This window comes from Oncorhynchus keta, chromosome 24, assembly GCF_023373465.1.
Source record: "Oncorhynchus keta strain PuntledgeMale-10-30-2019 chromosome 24, Oket_V2, whole genome shotgun sequence".
NCBI lineage: Eukaryota > Metazoa > Chordata > Actinopteri > Salmoniformes > Salmonidae > Oncorhynchus > Oncorhynchus keta.
Window position 1 is genome coordinate 30,412,241 of NC_068444.1, and position 19,239 is coordinate 30,431,479.

Sequence of the window (19,239 nt, forward strand, 5' to 3'; positions counted from 1 at the left end):
ATGCACGGTAAGGCAGTTATTAATTAACAGATCTATATAAGGGAGCTAGAAGAATGCCCTTCTACTTTGAAAGGACGGGAAGTGTTGGCTATGCGCTTGACCAGGCAATTAACCCCACCCACATTTGAACATTGAAATATCACGTTTTTTGGGTTTATATGCAAAAATGAAAAACAAGCCATTTAAAACATTTTGATTTTTGTCAAACAAAACAAGTTCACATTCTCAATTGCTCTGTATAACCTCGGATAACAAACGAGCAAAATGTACACTAATCTTACTTCAGGAATTTTGATTTGTCGTCCACGAAGTAGGCTAATTATCTTGACCGCCGTAACAACATAGACGTCGATCCTCGAGATCACCGTTAATTGCTGCACCTGGCTGTTAAATCGCATGCAGTATCACACAAGCTCTTAAATACTTGACTGTCATTCAGAAAATCCTGATGTTGCGTGATAGTGTCCCCGTGTAACTAAACAGCTAGACATCAAATGCACATCAAATCACTATTATGCGTAATTATTGAAGAACCCTGTTAATGGTGGTAGGGATTTTTAAACTTTTAAAAAATGTAATCATAAAATGTACCCTTTTCTGTTTGAAGCATTTTTGCATTCACATACATTGTTTTGGATATGTGTCCCAATAAACTGTTTTCACACCGTAACATAGGGAGATATGAAATGTTAAGAGGTATCCATACAAAAAGAGTGACAGAAATATCTAGGCATTTCACAGGATCAAGGTCGAAGTGTAATTCAATTCAATTGTATATGATATTACAAACAGCAGTATAGGGAAGTGTTTTGTCACATGATTTATGCCAAATCTGTGAAGACTCCAAGCATGAGAAAGGGTTTAAACAGAGGTTTTGATTCCACTCATGAATTATATTGAATGTATCTATGTTCCCAGTTTCTTATTGTATTCACATGGGGGAAAATTCATTTATTATTAACTTGGAAACCGCTCCAAACAGTTATCCACTACAAGAAATGCTCATTGGTACTGTATGAGGCTATAAACGAGCAAAGAAACCATGCACCCGGAGGCTGCTTTTCTTGTTGCCAATGATTTTGATTCCGTGTCACTGAAGCCTTGTTCACATTGACCGTTTTGAAATTACTCATATGTCCAATTTTAGAAACATGGAATCTGATTGTGGTAGGTGGTTTAAAGTCGATACAAGTCTGTTTCCTAGCCATGTGACTTGTCTGAAGGGTCAAATGATTTATTTGCCATCAAGTGTTCTTTTTAGACTTATTTGGCATTTCTTGTTGCTTGCTATCTACTCTGACAGTTTAACAAGAACATGTGGTAGCCAACTAGCTTGTTAATTGTTTACAAACAATTTAGTGAATGTGCTAAATGGCTACCTAGCTAGCTAGTTGACTGATGTGGCTAGCCAAAAATGACTAAGCAACTGGGAAATGTCCATGGCAGGTGTTGTCACCTTGGCTTGCTGCATAACTTCTGAGTGATTGGAAACACGAGCACCACCACCAATCAATCGGCTTACGCCACTGCGCAAACACCCGTCGTTACTATGACAAATATTGTAGCCATGTTAGCAAATGACTGCTGTCTGAACACACATCCGATTTGGTCACTTGTAATTTTCTCTTTTGGACTGTCAGTATTTCAAAACGGATTTGAAAAACAAAACAAAACATTAGGGCCTGCAGTGTGAACAAGGCTTTAGACGTGATGCCCAACTTCTATCAACACGTCTCTTTCGCCACTAGGGGTGATGACGCCCTAGACCACTATTACTCAACCCACAAGCTAGCATACAAGGCCCTCCCTTGTCCCCTCTTGGGCAAATCAGTTCATGGTTCTATACTCCTGCTTCCTGTTTACAAACCGATGCTTTAACAGGAAGTACCCATGATGCGCTCTGTAGAGAAATGCTCCATCGAAGTGGAGGCTATGCTGCAGGACTGCTTTGTTAGCGCTGACTGGAATATGTTCTGCGACTCTGCCGATGGCATCGACGAGCTAATCCCCTCTGTTGCCGGCTTCATCAGGAAATGCATCGCCGACGTTGTCCCCACAGTGAAGGTTTGCTGCTTCCCCAATCAAAAGTACATACACCATTTAGACCGACTGCATTCAGCCACAGGCCAATTTCTTGAGAGGATGGTCGGGGGGCCGGAACATAATAGCAAGTCATTTGTGGACTGCAAGAAGCCTAAACAGATATATTATTTGACTGAAACATAATAATTTCAAACCTTGCATACATTTGTATACGATCACGTCTCCATGTGTGGGAATACTGGGGAACAGATTTCCAACATTAAAATAACTTGGAGCTGATTTCCTGTTTTTTACAATCTTATGTCCAACAATAAAAACAAAACGAATTGCTCAACTTGGGAGCCCAAATGAAACCATTGGGCTTGCCAGTTGGGGAACCCTGATTCACACAGAAGTCAGTGTAGACCGATCCAGCTTTGAGGACCAGCTCATGAGCTAAATCATCAGCAGATTTGAATTTGGAATGAAAAATTAATGTGTTTATGCAACATGCGAGTGCATTGACTCGTTCTCTAATCAAACCGAATCGCACTGACTCGTTTCAAACTAAAACGTATCATATCCCATGTATCCTCAAAGGGAAATATGTATATCCCTAATTGCTACACTAGCGGTGTTCTCTGTATGCTCCTCACGGCTGTTTTTCTTCAGGTATGAACCAGTTCAACCAGATGGGGATGCAGTCTATGGGCCAGAGGTCCACCCCTCCTCTCCCCCTCACACCCATCAACCAGGTCAGTGTGCTCATCAGGCTTTACATGCACTTAATGGGTATAGGCTTTTCATTTGAAAATAAACCATTATACCCAAATATAAAAGTTTGAGTCTTCAATATATCTTATAGACCTATTCCATTGCAAGAGGAACCATATGTCATAGCACTAATATATACATTGATACCACATACAGTGTAATCCCCAGTATCCAAAGTGTCAAAGGACTAATATAAGTTCTATTCTAAACCATGTCTGTTGTCTCCTGCAGATGGGCATGGGGAACCCCAGGATGGGCCAGCCCAACGTGGGCCAGAACCAGTACCTTCCCCAGGGACAGTTCCCAGGCTCCAGCCCAGGACCAGGCCTCGGCACGGGGCAGCCCGGCATGGCACAGCCCGGCATGAACCAGCAAGGCAACCAGGGAGGCATGGCACAGGTGAGAGAGGTGGAAGTATGTGGTCTATGTCGATGGACAGATTGGGTACGCAAAAAGTATTGGTGCTTGAACATACGAGGGCTTCAATGCTGTTTGTTTTAATTAGGGTTATTAACTACCCAAATTTTACTAAAGTTGCTTGAGTTTTGTCATTTTTGTAATTGCCCAGTCTAATGGGATTTAACAGTTAAAAAAAATAAATATATATATATATATATTTCCACACTCCGTTTGGAATAATAATGTGACATTGTGAAAATTATAATGCACTTTTAGTGTAAGAGCTCTAGAAGAGCTAGTTTTCAGTTTACCTATCCCAGACACTCCTAGCTAAATTCTTGCTTGAGAAATTGCTCTTTGCGAAGCTATTTTAATTTATTTGACCATTGTTTTCAATTAAAAATCACATTAAGGTATTTAATTGTTAACCAGAAATTATTTATTCATGAAAGGCTATTATCAACAATGACATACTTTCCAATGAACTCTGCAACTCTTCCAACTATTACCTTTTTTTCACAACTGCCACCAATTTGGTTTCAAAACATTTACAACACATATTGACAGGGTCAAATGTGTGTAAACAATATAAAGGATATTTCATGCTGAAATCCTCATTTTGTAACACCAACTGTATTTGATGGGTTCTATATAGGATGTTTTACAGCTTTGTCATTTTATTTATATTACAATCGTCTTAATTTATGATTTTATATATTTTACGTTATGAAAATACTTATGGAAAGTTTCAAATTCCTGTAGTTTACTGGTGAACTTCGGAAGTTGCAACCATAGTTTTTAATTGAATCATATTAACTAAACCAACTAAATGTAATCACTAATACGTTCCCACACATCTGTATATGCACCAGTCAAACCCTCCTGCCTGCACTAGTGTGTCCTCATGTAGAGGTTTATTGGAGGATGTCCCTGTTGAACATGGTTTATGTTAACCTCTGAATAATGTATGAATGCTAAATGCCTCATCTGTTTTCTCCGTTTCCCTCTCTCTCCCTACAGACTCCAATGCCCATTCCTTCCCCTCTCCCCGCCAACAGCCCTCTAGCCGGGCCCGGTTCGGTCGGAGGGGGTAGCGGTGTCCCCTCGGTGGGGCCCATGGGTCCCCAGAGTGTGGGTGGAGGCCCTTCGTCCAACAACCCCCAGCAGCCCAACTCAATAACCCACCTCTCGGCCATGCGCCAGAGCTCGCCCTCCCCCGCCCGCAGCATCACCCCCACACCCCACCAAACACCACCCAGGCTAGCAGGCTCACAGACCCCCCAGCCCCACACCCCTAACCCGCCCCAGCTGCCCCCCCCAGGCCCCCAGCAGCAGCTAGGGCCCGGCAGCCAGGGGCCAGGCTCCAATAAGCCCATGCAGCAGGGAATGGGAGCAGGGGCCACCACGCCATCTCACCCTGGTCACCTCTCCACAACACCCAACCCCCATGGGGCCCAGCTCCCTCGCACGCCTCGCACTCCGGTGAGATTAATTTACTTGATTTATTTGATCATTTCGAGAAAAAAAACATACTGCTATAATCATCCATTTTCAACACATGGTATAAATAGGACATTGGTTTACAGAAGTGATCACAACATTGACTCCACCATGATACATACAGCTGCAAAATGGAGCAGTTAATGGTCAATGTAGTAAACAATTATTTAGGAATTTCCTCTGACCTCTCGCCTGACTCTCCTTCACTGTAACACCCATGGGGGTTGTTGTTGCATTCTCTTGTAGTATCAATCTTTTTCTAACTTTTAGCTTTTGCTCTCTCTCGATCCCTCCTCACAGATGTCCCAGAAGGGTGGCTTCCAGTCGCAGGACTGTCAGGCTCTGACCCCAGCGTCAGTCAGCAGTGTGGACACGGCCTCCCAGCAGGCTTCCCAGTCGGACGCCTCGGCCTCCGTGGACCCAAAGGCGGAGGTCAAGCAGCAGCAGGACGAGGAGGACGACTGGGAGGAAGGCTGCTCCAAGGGGGGGAAGCTATCCAACATCAAGACGGAGAACAAACCCATCAAAATGGAGGGGGTGAAGAAAGAGGAGTGTGGAGGCCAAGGGGGCAAAGGTGTTCCCATGGAAACGTTGTCATCATCGGGGGTTAAGAGTGAGGAAAGGGTGAAGATGGAAGACCGGAAACCGGAGGTGAAGAAGGAGCCGAAAGAGGAGGAGAAGGGATCAGATTCCCCTGGTATTCCATCTGGTGCCCAGAGCAAGAAGAAGAGTAAGGACTGCTTTATTCTGTTGATGATTCTGTGACGGCATATATACTATGTGCAAGTTGTACGTCTATACACTATCTGTGGTTATGTTCTTGCGGAGTTATAGTCTGTTTCTGAATCCAACTTCAACTCTAACCTCTCTACCCCTTCCCCTCTTCTCCTCCCACCTATCTCAGTCTTCAAGCCAGAGGAGCTACGCCAGGCGTTGATGCCTACCCTGGAGTCTCTGTATCGCCAGGACCCAGAGTCTCTGCCCTTCAGACAGCCTGTGGACCCTCATCTACTGGGCATACCTGTATGTACTGTATATTCACACTGTTTTAGTCTGGTTTTAATGTTCTATTAAAAAGATATGTACTTTTTACACAAATTTCCCACAAATAATAAAGGAAACTTGACTTGACCATACCCCTCTCCAGGACTACTTTGACATAGTGAAGACCCCCATGGACCTGTCCACTATAAAGCGGAAGCTGGACACTGGTCAGTACCAGGAACCCTGGCAGTACGTGGACGACATCTGGGTCATGTTGAACAATGCCTGGTTGTACAACCGCAAGACGTCCCGCGTCTACAAGTACTGCTCCAAGCTGGCCGAGGTGTTCGAGGCTGAGATAGACCCCGTCATGGTCAGCCTGGGCTACTGCTGTGGCAGGAAGGTGAGATGGGGGTGGGTGTGTGTGTGTGTGTGTGTGTGTGTGTGTCTGGTTGGTATTCAGCTGTGTGTGTGTGTGACATATAGTTCCCAGCTAGATGTGGTTATTGCATTGCTAGTTTCACATCCAAAACGAGGGGTGGTTAATTTCAGCGTTGGCATAACATCGCCATATTACATTTCAACACTTAATATTGAACATAAACTTGCAGCTATTTATGACTTTGCTAAGTGGTCCACAGGGATGACCGGAGTGACTCCTTTTTATGAAAAATGAGAGAAGTGGTGTGGATGTCAGGGTTAAGCCCCTCAGAAGGACCATAAGGCCGGACAGCTGTTGTCATGTACTATGAGCCTGAAGGGCCATGTGACCCAGGGCTGGCACATTCCTTTGGCCTAGCCAAATTGCCTCCATTAAAACGGATTGTTTTTGGCTGGTGAAGAAGCTCTAGATACTGATACAGTGATTGTCTTTGGCCTTTTGTGTCTATTGGTGTGTCACAATCATGAATTGGTCCCAGAGTTTTCCCTGGTTGGATGGTCCGGAAACAACTCCTGGCACTACTGAACATAAAGATGCTTTATTGTATGATTTTTCATTCGTAATCTTTGTTCATTGTCCTTCCCCCTGTCTTTGTTTGTACTGTTGTTATTTTATGTGAATCACTTTGTTACCTGGATTGAAAAGCGCTATACAAATAACTTGGGGATTTGGGGAGTAAAGAAGTGTTGATTTATCATCTAACTTTCTCTCTTTCCTGCATTTTCCCCCCTCCCTTCAGTTGGAGTTCTCTCCCCAGACGTTGTGCTGCTATGGGAAGCAGCTGTGCACTATTCCCCGGGACGCTGCCTACTTCAGCTACCAGAACAGGTAGAGAGGGAGCCGAGTGTGTGTGTCTCTCTCACACACACACATACACACACACACACCCATACACACGGTGATAAATTTCATAATGACTGTATGTTGAATTTTGTGTTTCTCTGGGAGTAAATGGTTTGCCACGTTTTTCCACATTTTAATATCCATGTGCTTAACGCAATTACATTTTAAGTCGGTCCTTTTTTACTGCCTTTCTGGACATTTCTTCAAACTTCAATTTCTAACAAAAGCTGTAGGCTGTGATCGGGTACGAATATGTACATTCACAAATATTATTTGTGACAGCACTGATACCTGACTGAAGATAAGAAAGGACCCACTTTAAAATGAGCTCTATAATAGAACAATTGTCTGTGTCGCTGTTCATCTGTTCAGTATCTGCATTGACCCAGGCTTCCCCTCCAGTTGATTCTGTCACTGCTGTATATGTAGCTGTGATGGTTTTGCTCATCTTCTCCTGCCCAAAACGCTAATCTGTGCTTTGCCTTGGCCTTCTGCTCTGTTGTCCTGGATGTTGTCTTGTTCTCTCCTCACCATTCAAATCATTCCCCTCCATCCAACCGTTTCTGCCCTTTCCATGTGTCGTCAATGCTTGTGACATCTGCATTGGCTTGCTTTTGTCTGGTCCAATCATGCGCCTCCAAACCCCATCTATCCCCCCCTTTCCCTTCCATCCTGAATCATGATTGGCTGTTCTGACGACGACACCTGCCCTGCCTGCTCTGCGCTCCTCCTGTCTCCTGTGTGCCTGCGTGCTTGCTCCCACCCTGTCATACCTTGATTGGTGGCTGCCTCTCCGTGCCTTCTCTGTGATTGGCTGTGCTGTTGGGGAACGGTGTAGTTCACCAAAATTTGGGCTTCTTGCTGGCAGGTACCACTTCTGTGAGAAGTGCTTCAACGAAATCCAGGGGGACAACGTGTCCCTAGGAGACGACCCCTCCCAGCCTCCGACGTGAGTAGAACGTTACCATCCACTAGCCTTCCCTCAACTTTTCTTTTGGTTTAATGTAAACTTTATTCTATACTTTTATCTATAGGCTTTTATTTGACTCCTCATATGCTAAGCTTCTCCCTCATATCAGCTTTAAAGTACCTCCATTTGCTGTTATTGTGAATGTCTTCCTTACATGTCTGTGGTATTCTCTCTCCTACAGTAGTTGATTTGGTTTTATTGTACATCTCTACTGTCGCAGTTATTGTTTGTCTCACCTCTCGTAGACTGTTGTTTTCCTCTATTGGCCTACATCTGTTCTGCAGCACCTCTTCAGTAAATTGGGATGAAAACACTGCATATTTGAAAATCAGGCCAAATAAGTCTTAAACTTTATATGAAATGTTGGATGAGAGCCCTGCCAGAGAATCAAATGCTTTCACCTTGATTGTCATTTGGAGTTCATGAAGCTGTGTTTTATTGGTTGGTTAGACTGGTTCATTTAAGAAGCTGTATTTTATTGGTTGGTTAGACTGTGGTTCATTTAAGAAGCTGTATTTTATTGGTTGGTTAGACTGTGGTTCATTTAAGAAGCTGTATTTTATTGGTTGGTTAGACTGTGGTTCATTTAAGAAGCTGTATTTTATTGGTTGGTTAGACTGTGGTTCATTTAAGAAGCTGTATTTTATTGGTTGGTTAGACTGTGGTTCATTTAAGAAGCTGTATTTTATTGGTTGGTTAGACTGTGGTTCATTTAAGAAGCTGTATTTTATTGGTTGGTTAGACTGTGGTTCATTTAAGAAGCTGTATTTTATTGGTTGGTTAGACTGTGGTTCATTTAAGAAGCTGTATTTTATTGGTTGGTTAGAGTCTAACCAGTTAGACTGTGGTTCATCCACCTTACCCTTTCAATTATTATTATTTTTTTCATGAGGCATTTTAACTGGTTGCTATTGTTGCGGTATGTGTGTTACATTTCTTCTTTCTAATTTCAGTTCCATCGGTAAAGATCAGTTCGAGAAGAAGAAGAATGACACACTGGATCCTGAATTGTAAGTCCACCGTCTTGTTGAGTAATTACATTTAGTTGTGGCGACGTAAGCAGTCTGATTTATTTCTCTCCTCTCGTTCCTCTCTGCAGACTTGTGGAATGTATGGACTGCGGACGTAAGATGCACCAGATCTGTGTCCTGCACAACGACACTATCTGGCCGTTAGGGTAAGTCTGTCTGCATGCCTTGTTCCCTGTAACCAGAAGAGAGGAAGCAGTTAGTCTTATTAGAAGGTTCTGGCATCTCTACTGACGCTAATTAACTCTTTCGCCCACCAGTTTTAATTGTGATGGCTGCTTAAAGAAGTTGAATAAGACGCGGAGAGAGAACAAGTATGCTGCCAAAAGTAAGTACCGATGTCTTTTTTTTTTTAACCCCTTTTTAACCCTAAATATTACTTATCCGTCTCCATTTGAGGTAGTTCCTCCCTCCTTTACCTAGCTTATTTGTAATGAAGCTTATCTCCCTCTCTCCAGGGTTGCCCCACACTAAGCTGGGCTGTTATTTGGAGACTAGAGTGAATGACTACCTGAAGCGTCAGAGCCACCCTGAGTCGGGTGACGTAACCATCCGAGTGGTCCACGTCTCAGACAAGGTGGTGGAGGTCAAACCAGGCATGAAGTCCAGGTAAGGGACAGGCACCACTGGGGGAATAGTGAGCGTGTTTCCCTGAAGTAGAACAGAAGAAAGGGATGAGAGGCAGAACGAGTGGGGTTAATGTAGTAATTTGTTGAATCCCAAATCAACCCCTAGCCGCTACCCCTAGGCACTGTAAATCTGAGACGATTGGATCACCTTTTTTTTTTATCTCATAATTTGAGAGGTTTTTTTTCCCATTTCAGAATTGCAAGGTAGAAAGCGTTTGAGACCAGAGCATAGTAGATGGAGAAGCAGTAACTCTGAATGATGAAAGATGGTGAATATATAAATATATTGGTATGCAGGGTTTGGGAGTAACTGATTACATGTAATCTGTATACCAAAACTAACTGTACTTAGTTACGTTACCAATCAAAAATATAATCACTTTGGATACTTTTGGAAAAACTAGATTTCTACTTCTTGGATTAAATTCAGAAAGGATGTTTGTGGAAAAAAATATGTTATGTCACCTTTGAGAAAACAATGACATTCAATTTAGCATTGGAAAAAAGGTGCAAATTTAAATGTCCAGTGCAGTCAAAAATGTGATTTTCTTGTGTTTTTTAATATTTCCACAATATGAGATTTGTATAATATGGTCAGATTGTAAAATTATTAATAGCCTTTTTGTATAAGAGTTGTTTTAAAAAGAGCCTGAAATGTCAGCCATTTGTGGTGGGATGGCGTTTTGGCCTGCCTGGTGACATCACCAGGCATCATTGGTTAATAGAGCAATAAGAAAGAGTTGCAAACCTCTCTGCCAATATCTAGTTTTCAGTTTTCCCCTCCCAACTCGGACCACTCCGACAGTCCTAGCTAAATTCTTGCTTGAGTAATTGCTCTTTCTAAGAAGTACATTTTGGTACTTAATTGTTACCTAGAAATGATTTAATATTGAGAACAGTTGCATTGGACTTAAGTTTGTTTCACCTGAGCAAGTCTGACCACAAGTCAGAGACCACTATGATGACACACCAAATGCGTTTGATGGATCCTTTTTGTCTTCTAATGCCTCTTAAGGGGAAAGTAATTGAAAAGTAAGTGAAAGTAATCAATTACATTACTGAGTTTGGGTAACCCAAAAGTTATGTTATTGATAATTATGCATAGGTACTGTAACTAGAAACTAACGGATTACATTTAGAAAGTAACCTACCAAACCTGTTGGTATGCATGCATGCTGTCATTCTAGCATCAGACGTCTCTTGTCTCTCTCCAGGTTTGTGGACACTGGGGAGATGTGTGAGTCATTCCCATACAGAACGAAAGCCCTGTTTGCGTTTGAGGACATCGATGGAGCTGATGTCTGCTTCTTCGGCATGCATGTACAGGAGTACGGCTCGGACTGCCCTCCTCCCAATCAGAGGTGATAGTTATTGGAAGGGTACATTTTCTCAACTCCGTGGGGAGCAGTTTTATGTTAATGTTAAGGATTGGACCTCATCCTTGCTCTCTCCTGCCCTCTCTCCTCTCTTCATCTCTCCCCAGACGCGTGTACATCTCGTACCTGGACAGTGTTCACTTCTTCCAGCCTCGTTCTCTGAGGACAGGCGTCTACCATGAGATTCTCATTGGCTATCTGGAGTATGTCAAGAAGCTGGGGTACACGACGGGTCACATCTGGGCGTGCCCACCTAGTGAAGGGGACGACTACATCTTCCACTGTCACCCTATGGACCAGAAGATCCCCAAGCCCAAGAGGCTTCAGGAGTGGTATAGGAAGATGCTGGACAAGGCTGTGGCAGAGCGTATTGTGCATGACTTCAAGGTAAAGAGGCTTGAGGGGTCCTTGCGGGGTCAAAGTTAGAATTTTATTAAATTGTCTTCTTGGGCAAGTGGAGGGTTGAGCACACAAGGACAGTCATGAATTGGCCTCTGAGAAGCACCATTTCATCACCGTTCATGTTGTGACAACTTGAAGTGGTGTTACTCATTTGTTACATAAAGCAGGACGAGTGGAGTATTAAATCTGGGTTTAATATATTTATGTCCCTCACTCAGGACATCTTCAAGCAGGCCACGGAGGACCGTCTGACAAGTGCCAAGGAGCTGCCGTACTTTGAGGGGGACTTCTGGCCCAACGTGCTGGAGGAGAGTATCAAGGAGCTGGAGCAGGAGGAGGAGGAGAGGAAGAGAGAGGAAAACAGCACTTCCAACGAGAGCATAGATGTAAGTGGGATGGACATTTACCACAAGGTACATTGCAGTGTGTTCATATGGACCTTTGGGTTTGTTTTGATGTGATTTCATTTGATCTCTTTCAATCAGTGTGATAATTTGATTCTGTTTTTATGTTTCACTTAATACAAAATTATTTTTTTGTATTAATTGCATTTCTACGTTGGTTGTAAATAAAAAAAAAAATGGTTACTACTGTGGTGTGTGTAATTCACCTCCAGGCCACGAAGGGCGACAGCAAGAACGCCAAGAAGAAGAACACCAAGAAGACTTCTAAGAATAAGAGCAGCATGAGCCGAGCCAATAAGAAGAAGCCAGGCTTGCCCAACGTGTCCAATGACCTCTCTCAGAAACTCTACGCCAGCATGGAGAAGCACAAAGAGGTAGGAGGGAGTGACTGTTGCGTGTTTTTATTGTATTTCTGAACATAAGTTGCGAACATTATGTAGTAAATCAGCCTCGCTCGCTTGGAGTAAATTGGTGAGAATCAGGTTTAAGATCTGAACGAGTCACTTTCACAACCTAAACACTTTCCACTAAGACCGTTGTAGTGGCGATTTCCTATAAAAAGCTAATGGCACAGGAGAGAGCCGAAATTGTTTTCCAAACATGAACTCTTTTCGGGTGAAGTTCCCATTTATTGAGCATACAAAAGATAAATGGTTTAGTTACAATACAAATATTTGCATAGAAAAGGCGTAGAGGTGAAATCTATGAGCATGTTCTGTGATATGGTAAGAACTGTATGCCCTCTCTCACCTGTGCTAACCTTTCATGTGCTATCTATATACAGTTGAAGTCGGAAGTTTACATACACTTAGGTTGGAGTCATTAAAACTCGTTTTTCAACCACTCCACAAATTTCTTGTTAACAAACTATAATTTTGGCAAGTCGATCAGGACATCTACTTTGTGCATGACACAAGTAATTTTTTATTTACAGACAGATTATTTCACTTATAATTCACTGTATCACAATTCCAGTGGGTCAGAAGTTTACATACGCTAAGTTGACTGTGCCTTTAAACAGCTTGGAAAATTCTAGAAAATTGTCATGGCTTTAGAAGCTTCTGATAGGCTCATTTTTTATTTTTTTATTTCACCTTTATTTAACCAGGTAGGCTAGTTGAGAACAAGTTCTCATTTGCAACTGCAACCTGGCCAAGATAAAGCATAGCAGTGTGAACAGACAACACAGAGTTACACATGGAGTAAACAATTAACAAGTCAATAACACAGTAGAAAAAAGGGGGAGTCTATATACAATGTGTGCAAAAGGCATGAGATAGGCGAATAATTACAATTTTGCAGATTAGCACTGGAGTGATAAATGATCAGATGGTCATGTACAGGTAGAGATATTGGTGTGCAAAAGAGCAGAAAAGTAAATAAATAAACAGTATAAAAACAGTATGGGAATGAGGTAGGTGAAAATGGGTGGGCTATTTACCAATAGACTATGTACAGCTGCAGCGATCGGTTAGCTGCTCAGATAGCTGATGTTTGAAGTTGGTGAGGGAGATAAAAGTCTCCAACTTCAGCTATTTTTGCAGTTCGTTCCAGTCACAGGCAGCAGAGTACTGGAACGAAAGGCGGCCAAATGAGGTGTTGGCTTTAGGGATGATCAGTGAGATATACCTGCTGGAGCGCGTGCTATGGATGGGTGTTGCCATCGTGACCAGTGAACTGAGATAAGGCGGAGCTTTACCTAGCATGGACTTGTAGATGACCTGGAGCCAGTGGGTCTGGCGACGAATATGTAGCGAGGGCCAGCCGACTAGAGCATACAAGTCGCAGTGGTGGGTGGTATAAGGTGCTTTAGTGACAAAACGGATGGCACTGTGATAGACTGCATCCAGTTTGCTGAGTAGAGTGTTGGAAGCCATTTTGTAGATGACATCGCCGAAGTCGAGGATCGGTAGGATAGTCAGTTTTACTAGGGTAAGCTTGGCGGCATGAGTGAAGGAGGCTTTGTTGCGGAATAGAAAGCCGACTCTTGATTTGATTTTCGATTGGAGATGTTTGATATGAGTCTGGAAGGAGAGTTTGCAGTCTAGCCAGACACCTAGGTACTTATAGATGTCCACATATTCAAGGTCGGAACCATCCAGGGTGGTGATGCTAGTCGGGCATGCGGGTGCAGGCAGCGATCGGTTGAAAAGCATGCATTTGGTTTTACTAGCGTTTAAGAGCAGTTGGAGGCCACGGAAGGAGTGTTGTATGGCATTGAAGCTCGTTTGGAGGTTAGATAGCACAGTGTCCAATGACGGGCCGAAAGTATATAGAATGGTGTCGTCTGCGTAGAGGTGGATCAGGGAATCGCCCGCAGCAAGAGCAACATCATTGATATATACAGAGAAAAGAGTCGGCCCGAGAATTGAACCCTGTGGCACCCCCATAGAGACTGCCAGAGGACCGGACAGCATGCCCTCCGATTTGACACACTGAACTCTGTCTGCAAAGTAATTGGTGAACCAGGCAAGGCAGTCATCCGAAAAACCGAGGCTACTGAGTCTGCCGATAAGAATATGGTGATTGACACAGTCGAAAGCCTTGGCAAGGTCGATGAAGACGGCTGCACAGTACTGTCTTTTATCGATGGCGGTTCTGACATCGTTTAGTACCTTGAGTGTGGCTGAGGTGCACCCGTGACCGGCTCGGAAACCAGATTGCACAGCGGAGAAGGTACGGTGGGATTCGAGATGGTCAGTGACCTGTTTGTTGACTTGGCTTTCAGGCAGGATGGATATAGGCAGGATGGATATAGGTCTGTAACAGTTTGGGTCCAGGGTGTCACCCCCTTTGAAGAGGGGGATGACTGCGGCAGCTTTCCAATCCTTGGGGATCTCAGACGATATGAAAGAGAGGTTGAACAGGCTGGTAATAAGGGTTGCGACAATGGCGGCGGATAGTTTCAGAAATAGAGGGTCCAGATTGTCACGCCCAGCTGATTTGTATGGGTCCAGGTTTTGCAGCTCTTTCAGAACATCTGCTATCTGGATTTGGGTAAAGGAGAACCTGGAGAGGCTTGGGCGAGGAGCTGCGGGGGGGGCGGAGCTGTTGGCCGAGGTTGGAGTAGCCAGGCGGAAGGCATGGCCAGCCGTTGAGAAATGCTTATTGAAGTTTTCGATAATCATGGATTTATCGGTGGTGACCGTGTTACCAAGCCTCAGTGCAGTGGGCAGCTGGGAAGAGGTGCTCTTGTTCTCCATGGACTTCACAGTGTCCCAGAACTTTTTGGAGTTGGAGCTACAGGATGCAAACTTCTGCCTGAAGTAGCTGACCTTAGCTTTCCTGACTGACTGCGTGTATTGGTTCCTGACTTCCCTGAACAGTTGCATATCGCGGGGACTATTCGATGCTATTGCAGTCCGCCACAGGATGTTTTTGTGCTGGTCGAGGGCAGTCAGGTCTGGAGTGAACCAAGGGCTGTATCTGTTCTTGGTTCTGCATTTTTTGAACGGAGCATGCTTATCTAAAATGGTGAGGAAGTTACTTTTAAAGAATGACCAGGCATCCTCAACTGACGGGATGAGGTCAATGTCCTTCCAGGATACCCGGGCCAGGTCGATTAGAAAGGCCTGCTCACAGAAGTGTTTTAGGGAGCGTTTGACAGTGATGAGGGGTGGTCGTTTGACTGCGGCTCTGTGGCGGATACAGGCAATGAGGCAGTGATCGCTGAGATCCTGGTTGAAGACAGCGGAGGTGTATTTGGAGGGCCAGTTGGTCAGGATGACGTCTATGAGGGTACCCTTGTTTACGGAGTTAGGGTTGTACCTGGTGGGTTCCTTGATGATTTGTGTGAGATTGAGGGCATCTAGCTTAGATTGTAGGACTGCCGGGGTGTTAAGCATATCCCAGTTTAGGTCACCTAACAGAACAAACTCTGAAGCTAGATGGGGGGCGATCAATTCACAAATGGTGTCCAGGGCACAGCTGGGAGCTGAGGGGGGTCGGTAGCAGGCGGCAACAGTGAGAGACTTATTTCTGGAGAGAGTAATTTTCAAAATTAGTAGTTTGAACTGTTTGGGTATGGACCTGGAAAGTATGACATTACTTTGCAGGCTATCTCTGCAGTAGACTGCAACTCCCCCTTTGGCAGTTCTATCTTGACGGAAGATGTTATAGTTGGGTATGGAAATCTCAGAATTTTTGGTGGCCTTCCTGAGCCAGGATTCAGACACGGCAAGGACATCAGGGTTAGCAGAGTGTGCTAAAGCAGTGAGTAAAACAAACTTAGGGAGGAGGCTTCTGATGTTGACATGCATGAAACCAAGGCTTTTTCGATCACAGAAGTCAACAAATGAGGGTGCCTGGGGACATGCAGGGCCTGGGTTTACCTCCACATCACACGCGGAGCAGAGAAGGAGTAGTATGAGGGTGCGGCTGAAGGCTATCAAAACTGGTCGCCTAGAGCGTTGGGGACAGAGAATAAGAGGAGCAGGTTTCTGGGCATGGTAGAATATATTCAGGGCATAATGCGCAGACAGGGGTATGGTGGGGTGCGGGTACAGCGGAGGTAAGCCCAGGCACTGGGTGATGATGAGAGAGGTTGTATCTCTGGACATGCTGGTTGTAATGGGTGAGGTCACCGTATGTGTGGGAGGTGGGACAAAGGAGGTAACAGGGGTATGAAGAGTGGAACTAGGGGCTCCATTGTGAACTAAAACAATGATCACTAACCTGAACAACAGTATACAAGGCATATTGACATTTGAGAGAGACATACAGCGAGGCATACAGTAATCACAGGTGTTGAATTGGGAAAGCTAGCTAAAACAGTAGGTGAGACAGCAACAGCTCGTCAGCTAGCACAACAGACAGCAGGTAAAATGTCGTTGACTAGGCAACGGGGCCGACAGATAAAACAAACAAGCAGAATGGAGTACCGTGATTAATGGACAGTCCAGCGTGCATCAGCTATGTAGCCAAGAGATCAGTGTCCAGGGGGCAGCGGTGGATGGGCAGGGAAGCGAGTGTTATCCAGGTTAAAAAAAAACTAACAATGACTAAATAGCTTGTAGCTAGTTAGCTGGTTAGCGTCTGGAGGTTCTTGAGTGTGTTCTTAAAAAATTAAAATAATAGCGATTCCGTATCACAATGGGTGAGGCAGGTTTCCGGAAGGTATAAACAATTTAAAAATCAAAAAGAGATAGAAAGTAAATATGGGTCCAGAGAGTGTTTGGGACGCTGCGATTCAGACGGTTAGCGGGCCTGTGCTAACAAGCTAACAGTTCGTAGGCCCGGGCTAGACAGGGTAGCAGGGGTGTGCTACAGGTGCTCTGGCCGGGCTGGCTTCAAGCTAAGTGGGTGGAAACGCTAGCCAGGGGTAACCATCCGGGGTTGCAGTTTAGCTAGATAGCTAGTTGTGACGATCCAGCTGAAAAATGAAAAATGTTTTTAAAGAGGTATGCAAAGAAAAATGTTAAAAAAAAAAAAAAGAAAAAGACGCGATATATACAGGGGACAGGACGACTTACCATCTTGGAAATGCTGAGTTGGACTACCTTCATACTCAGTGCCTCTTTGCTTGACATCATGGGAAAATCTGAAGAAATCAGCCAAGACCTCAGAAAAAAAAATTGTAGACCTCCACAAGTCTGGTTCATTCTTGGGAGCAATTTCCAAACGCCATGTTCATCTGTACAAACAATAGTACGCAAGTATAAACACTATGGGACCACGCAGCCGTCATACCGCTCAGGAAAGAGACGTGTTCTGTCTCCTAGAGATTAATGTACTTTGTAGCGAGAAGTGCAAATCAATCCCAGAACCTCAGCAAAGGACCTTGTGAAGATGCTGGAAGAAACAGGTACAAAAGTATCTATATCCACAGTAAAACAAGTCCTATATCGACATAACCTGAAAGGCCGTTCAGCAAGGAAGAAGCCACTGCTCCAAAATTGCCATAAAGCCAGACTATGGTTTGCCACTGCACATGGGGACAAAGATCATACTTTTTGGAGAAATGTCCTCTGGTCTGATTAAACAAAAATAGAACTGTTTGGCCATAATGACCATCATTATGTTTGGAGGAAAAGGGGGGAGGCTTGCAAGCCGAAGAACAACATCCCAACCGTGAAGCACGGGTTGGCAGCATCATGTTGTGTGGGTGCTTTGCTGCAGGAGGGACTGGTGCACTTCACAAAATAAATGGCGTCATGAGCCAGGAAAATTGTTGCTTCAAAATATCCACATCTCAAGACATCAGTCAGGAAGTTAAAGCTTGGTCGCAAATGGGTCTTCCAAATGGACAATGACCCCAAGCATACTTCCAAAGTTGTGGCAAAATGGCCAAAGGACAACAAAGTCCAGGTATTGGAGTGGCCATCACAAAGCCCTCACCTCAGTCCTATAGAAAATTTGTGGGCAGAACTGAAAAAGCGTGTGCGATTACACCAGCTGTCAGGAGGAACGGGCCAAAATTCACCCAACTTATTGTGGGAAGCCTGTAAACTTCTGACCCACTAGGAATGTGATGAAAGAAATAAAAGATGAAATCAACCATTCTCTCTACTATTATTCTGACATTTCACATTCTTAAAATAAACTGGTGACCCTTACTGACCTAAGACGAGGCAATTTTACTAGGATTAAATGTCAGGAATTATGAAAAACTGAGTTTAAATGTATTTGGCTAAGGTGTATGTAAACTTCCGACTTCAACTGTACATGTGACCCATGACCCCAACATATAGTGCCCTCTATTGTACAATCAAGTTAAAATGACCCTTGACAAACAACATAAAAATAAAACCGGTCTAAATGTCTTCTCCATTAACTCTGTTCTGCTCTCTCCTCGCCAGGTATTCTTTGTGATCCGTCTGATAGCGGCGCCTATGTCCAATACGCTGGGCCCCATCACGGATCCCGACGGCCTAATGGCCTGCGACCTGATGGACGGGCGCGACGCCTTTCTCACCCTGGCCCGCGACAAACACCTGGAGTTCAGCTCGCTGCGCAGGTCCAAGTGGAGCTCCATGTGCATGCTGGTGGAGCTCCACAACCAGAGCCAGGACCGCTTCGTTTACACCTGCAATGAGTGCAAGGGCCACGTGGAGACACGCTATCACTGCACCGTCTGCGAGGTGAGGGTTAGGGTTCAGGTTAGAGGGGTAGAGGAAGAGGAGAGGAAGGGTAGAGCTGGGACGATAAACAGAAAATTAAACACCAACATTGCCTTCCTCTTACGACACAATTTTGTTTGTCTGTGGCGCAAGGCTAATATGGTTTTGAGACGATGCACCTGTGGAGCGTAGCATGCCATTCACATTGAATACATCAAGTAGCCTAGGCATACAGATGGATTTTTTTTTTTTTTTTTGTAGGACATGAAAGTAATCGAGCTAATGTATTTTGAGTTCCCACCTCCTCAGGTGGTGTAGTATGTAGCTTACAGGGAAAGCAAACTGGCCTCACTGTGTGCGGGAGAGTTGGCATAGTAACGAGTACGTTATTCAATTATTGCATCCAAA

General features: G+C 44.3%; 1 protein-coding gene across 4 annotated transcripts in view; it reads left to right on the forward strand.

Moving 5' to 3' along the window:
• Positions 1–19,239, forward strand: part of LOC118402990 (histone acetyltransferase p300-like) — a 55,593-nt gene that overhangs the window by 30,177 nt on the left and 6,177 nt on the right. For all 4 annotated transcript variants that reach the window (XR_008078497.1, XM_035801404.2, XM_052478117.1 and 1 more), the window contains exons 12-28: positions 2,695–2,777; positions 3,028–3,195; positions 4,216–4,677; positions 4,996–5,425; positions 5,600–5,718; positions 5,843–6,082; positions 6,861–6,949; positions 7,833–7,913; positions 8,888–8,944; positions 9,034–9,111; positions 9,223–9,290; positions 9,421–9,571; positions 10,806–10,952; positions 11,075–11,354; positions 11,588–11,755; positions 11,986–12,147; positions 18,571–18,852. Coding sequence is in view for 3 of the 4 variants with exons in the window: in XM_035801404.2 (XP_035657297.1) it covers positions 2,695–2,777; positions 3,028–3,195; positions 4,216–4,677; positions 4,996–5,425; positions 5,600–5,718; positions 5,843–6,082; positions 6,861–6,949; positions 7,833–7,913; positions 8,888–8,944; positions 9,034–9,111; positions 9,223–9,290; positions 9,421–9,571; positions 10,806–10,952; positions 11,075–11,354; positions 11,588–11,755; positions 11,986–12,147; positions 18,571–18,852 (3,065 nt within the window). In the remaining variant the exon portion in view is untranslated. The remainder of the gene's footprint in view (positions 1–2,694; positions 2,778–3,027; positions 3,196–4,215; positions 4,678–4,995; positions 5,426–5,599; positions 5,719–5,842; positions 6,083–6,860; positions 6,950–7,832; positions 7,914–8,887; positions 8,945–9,033; positions 9,112–9,222; positions 9,291–9,420; positions 9,572–10,805; positions 10,953–11,074; positions 11,355–11,587; positions 11,756–11,985; positions 12,148–18,570; positions 18,853–19,239) is intronic.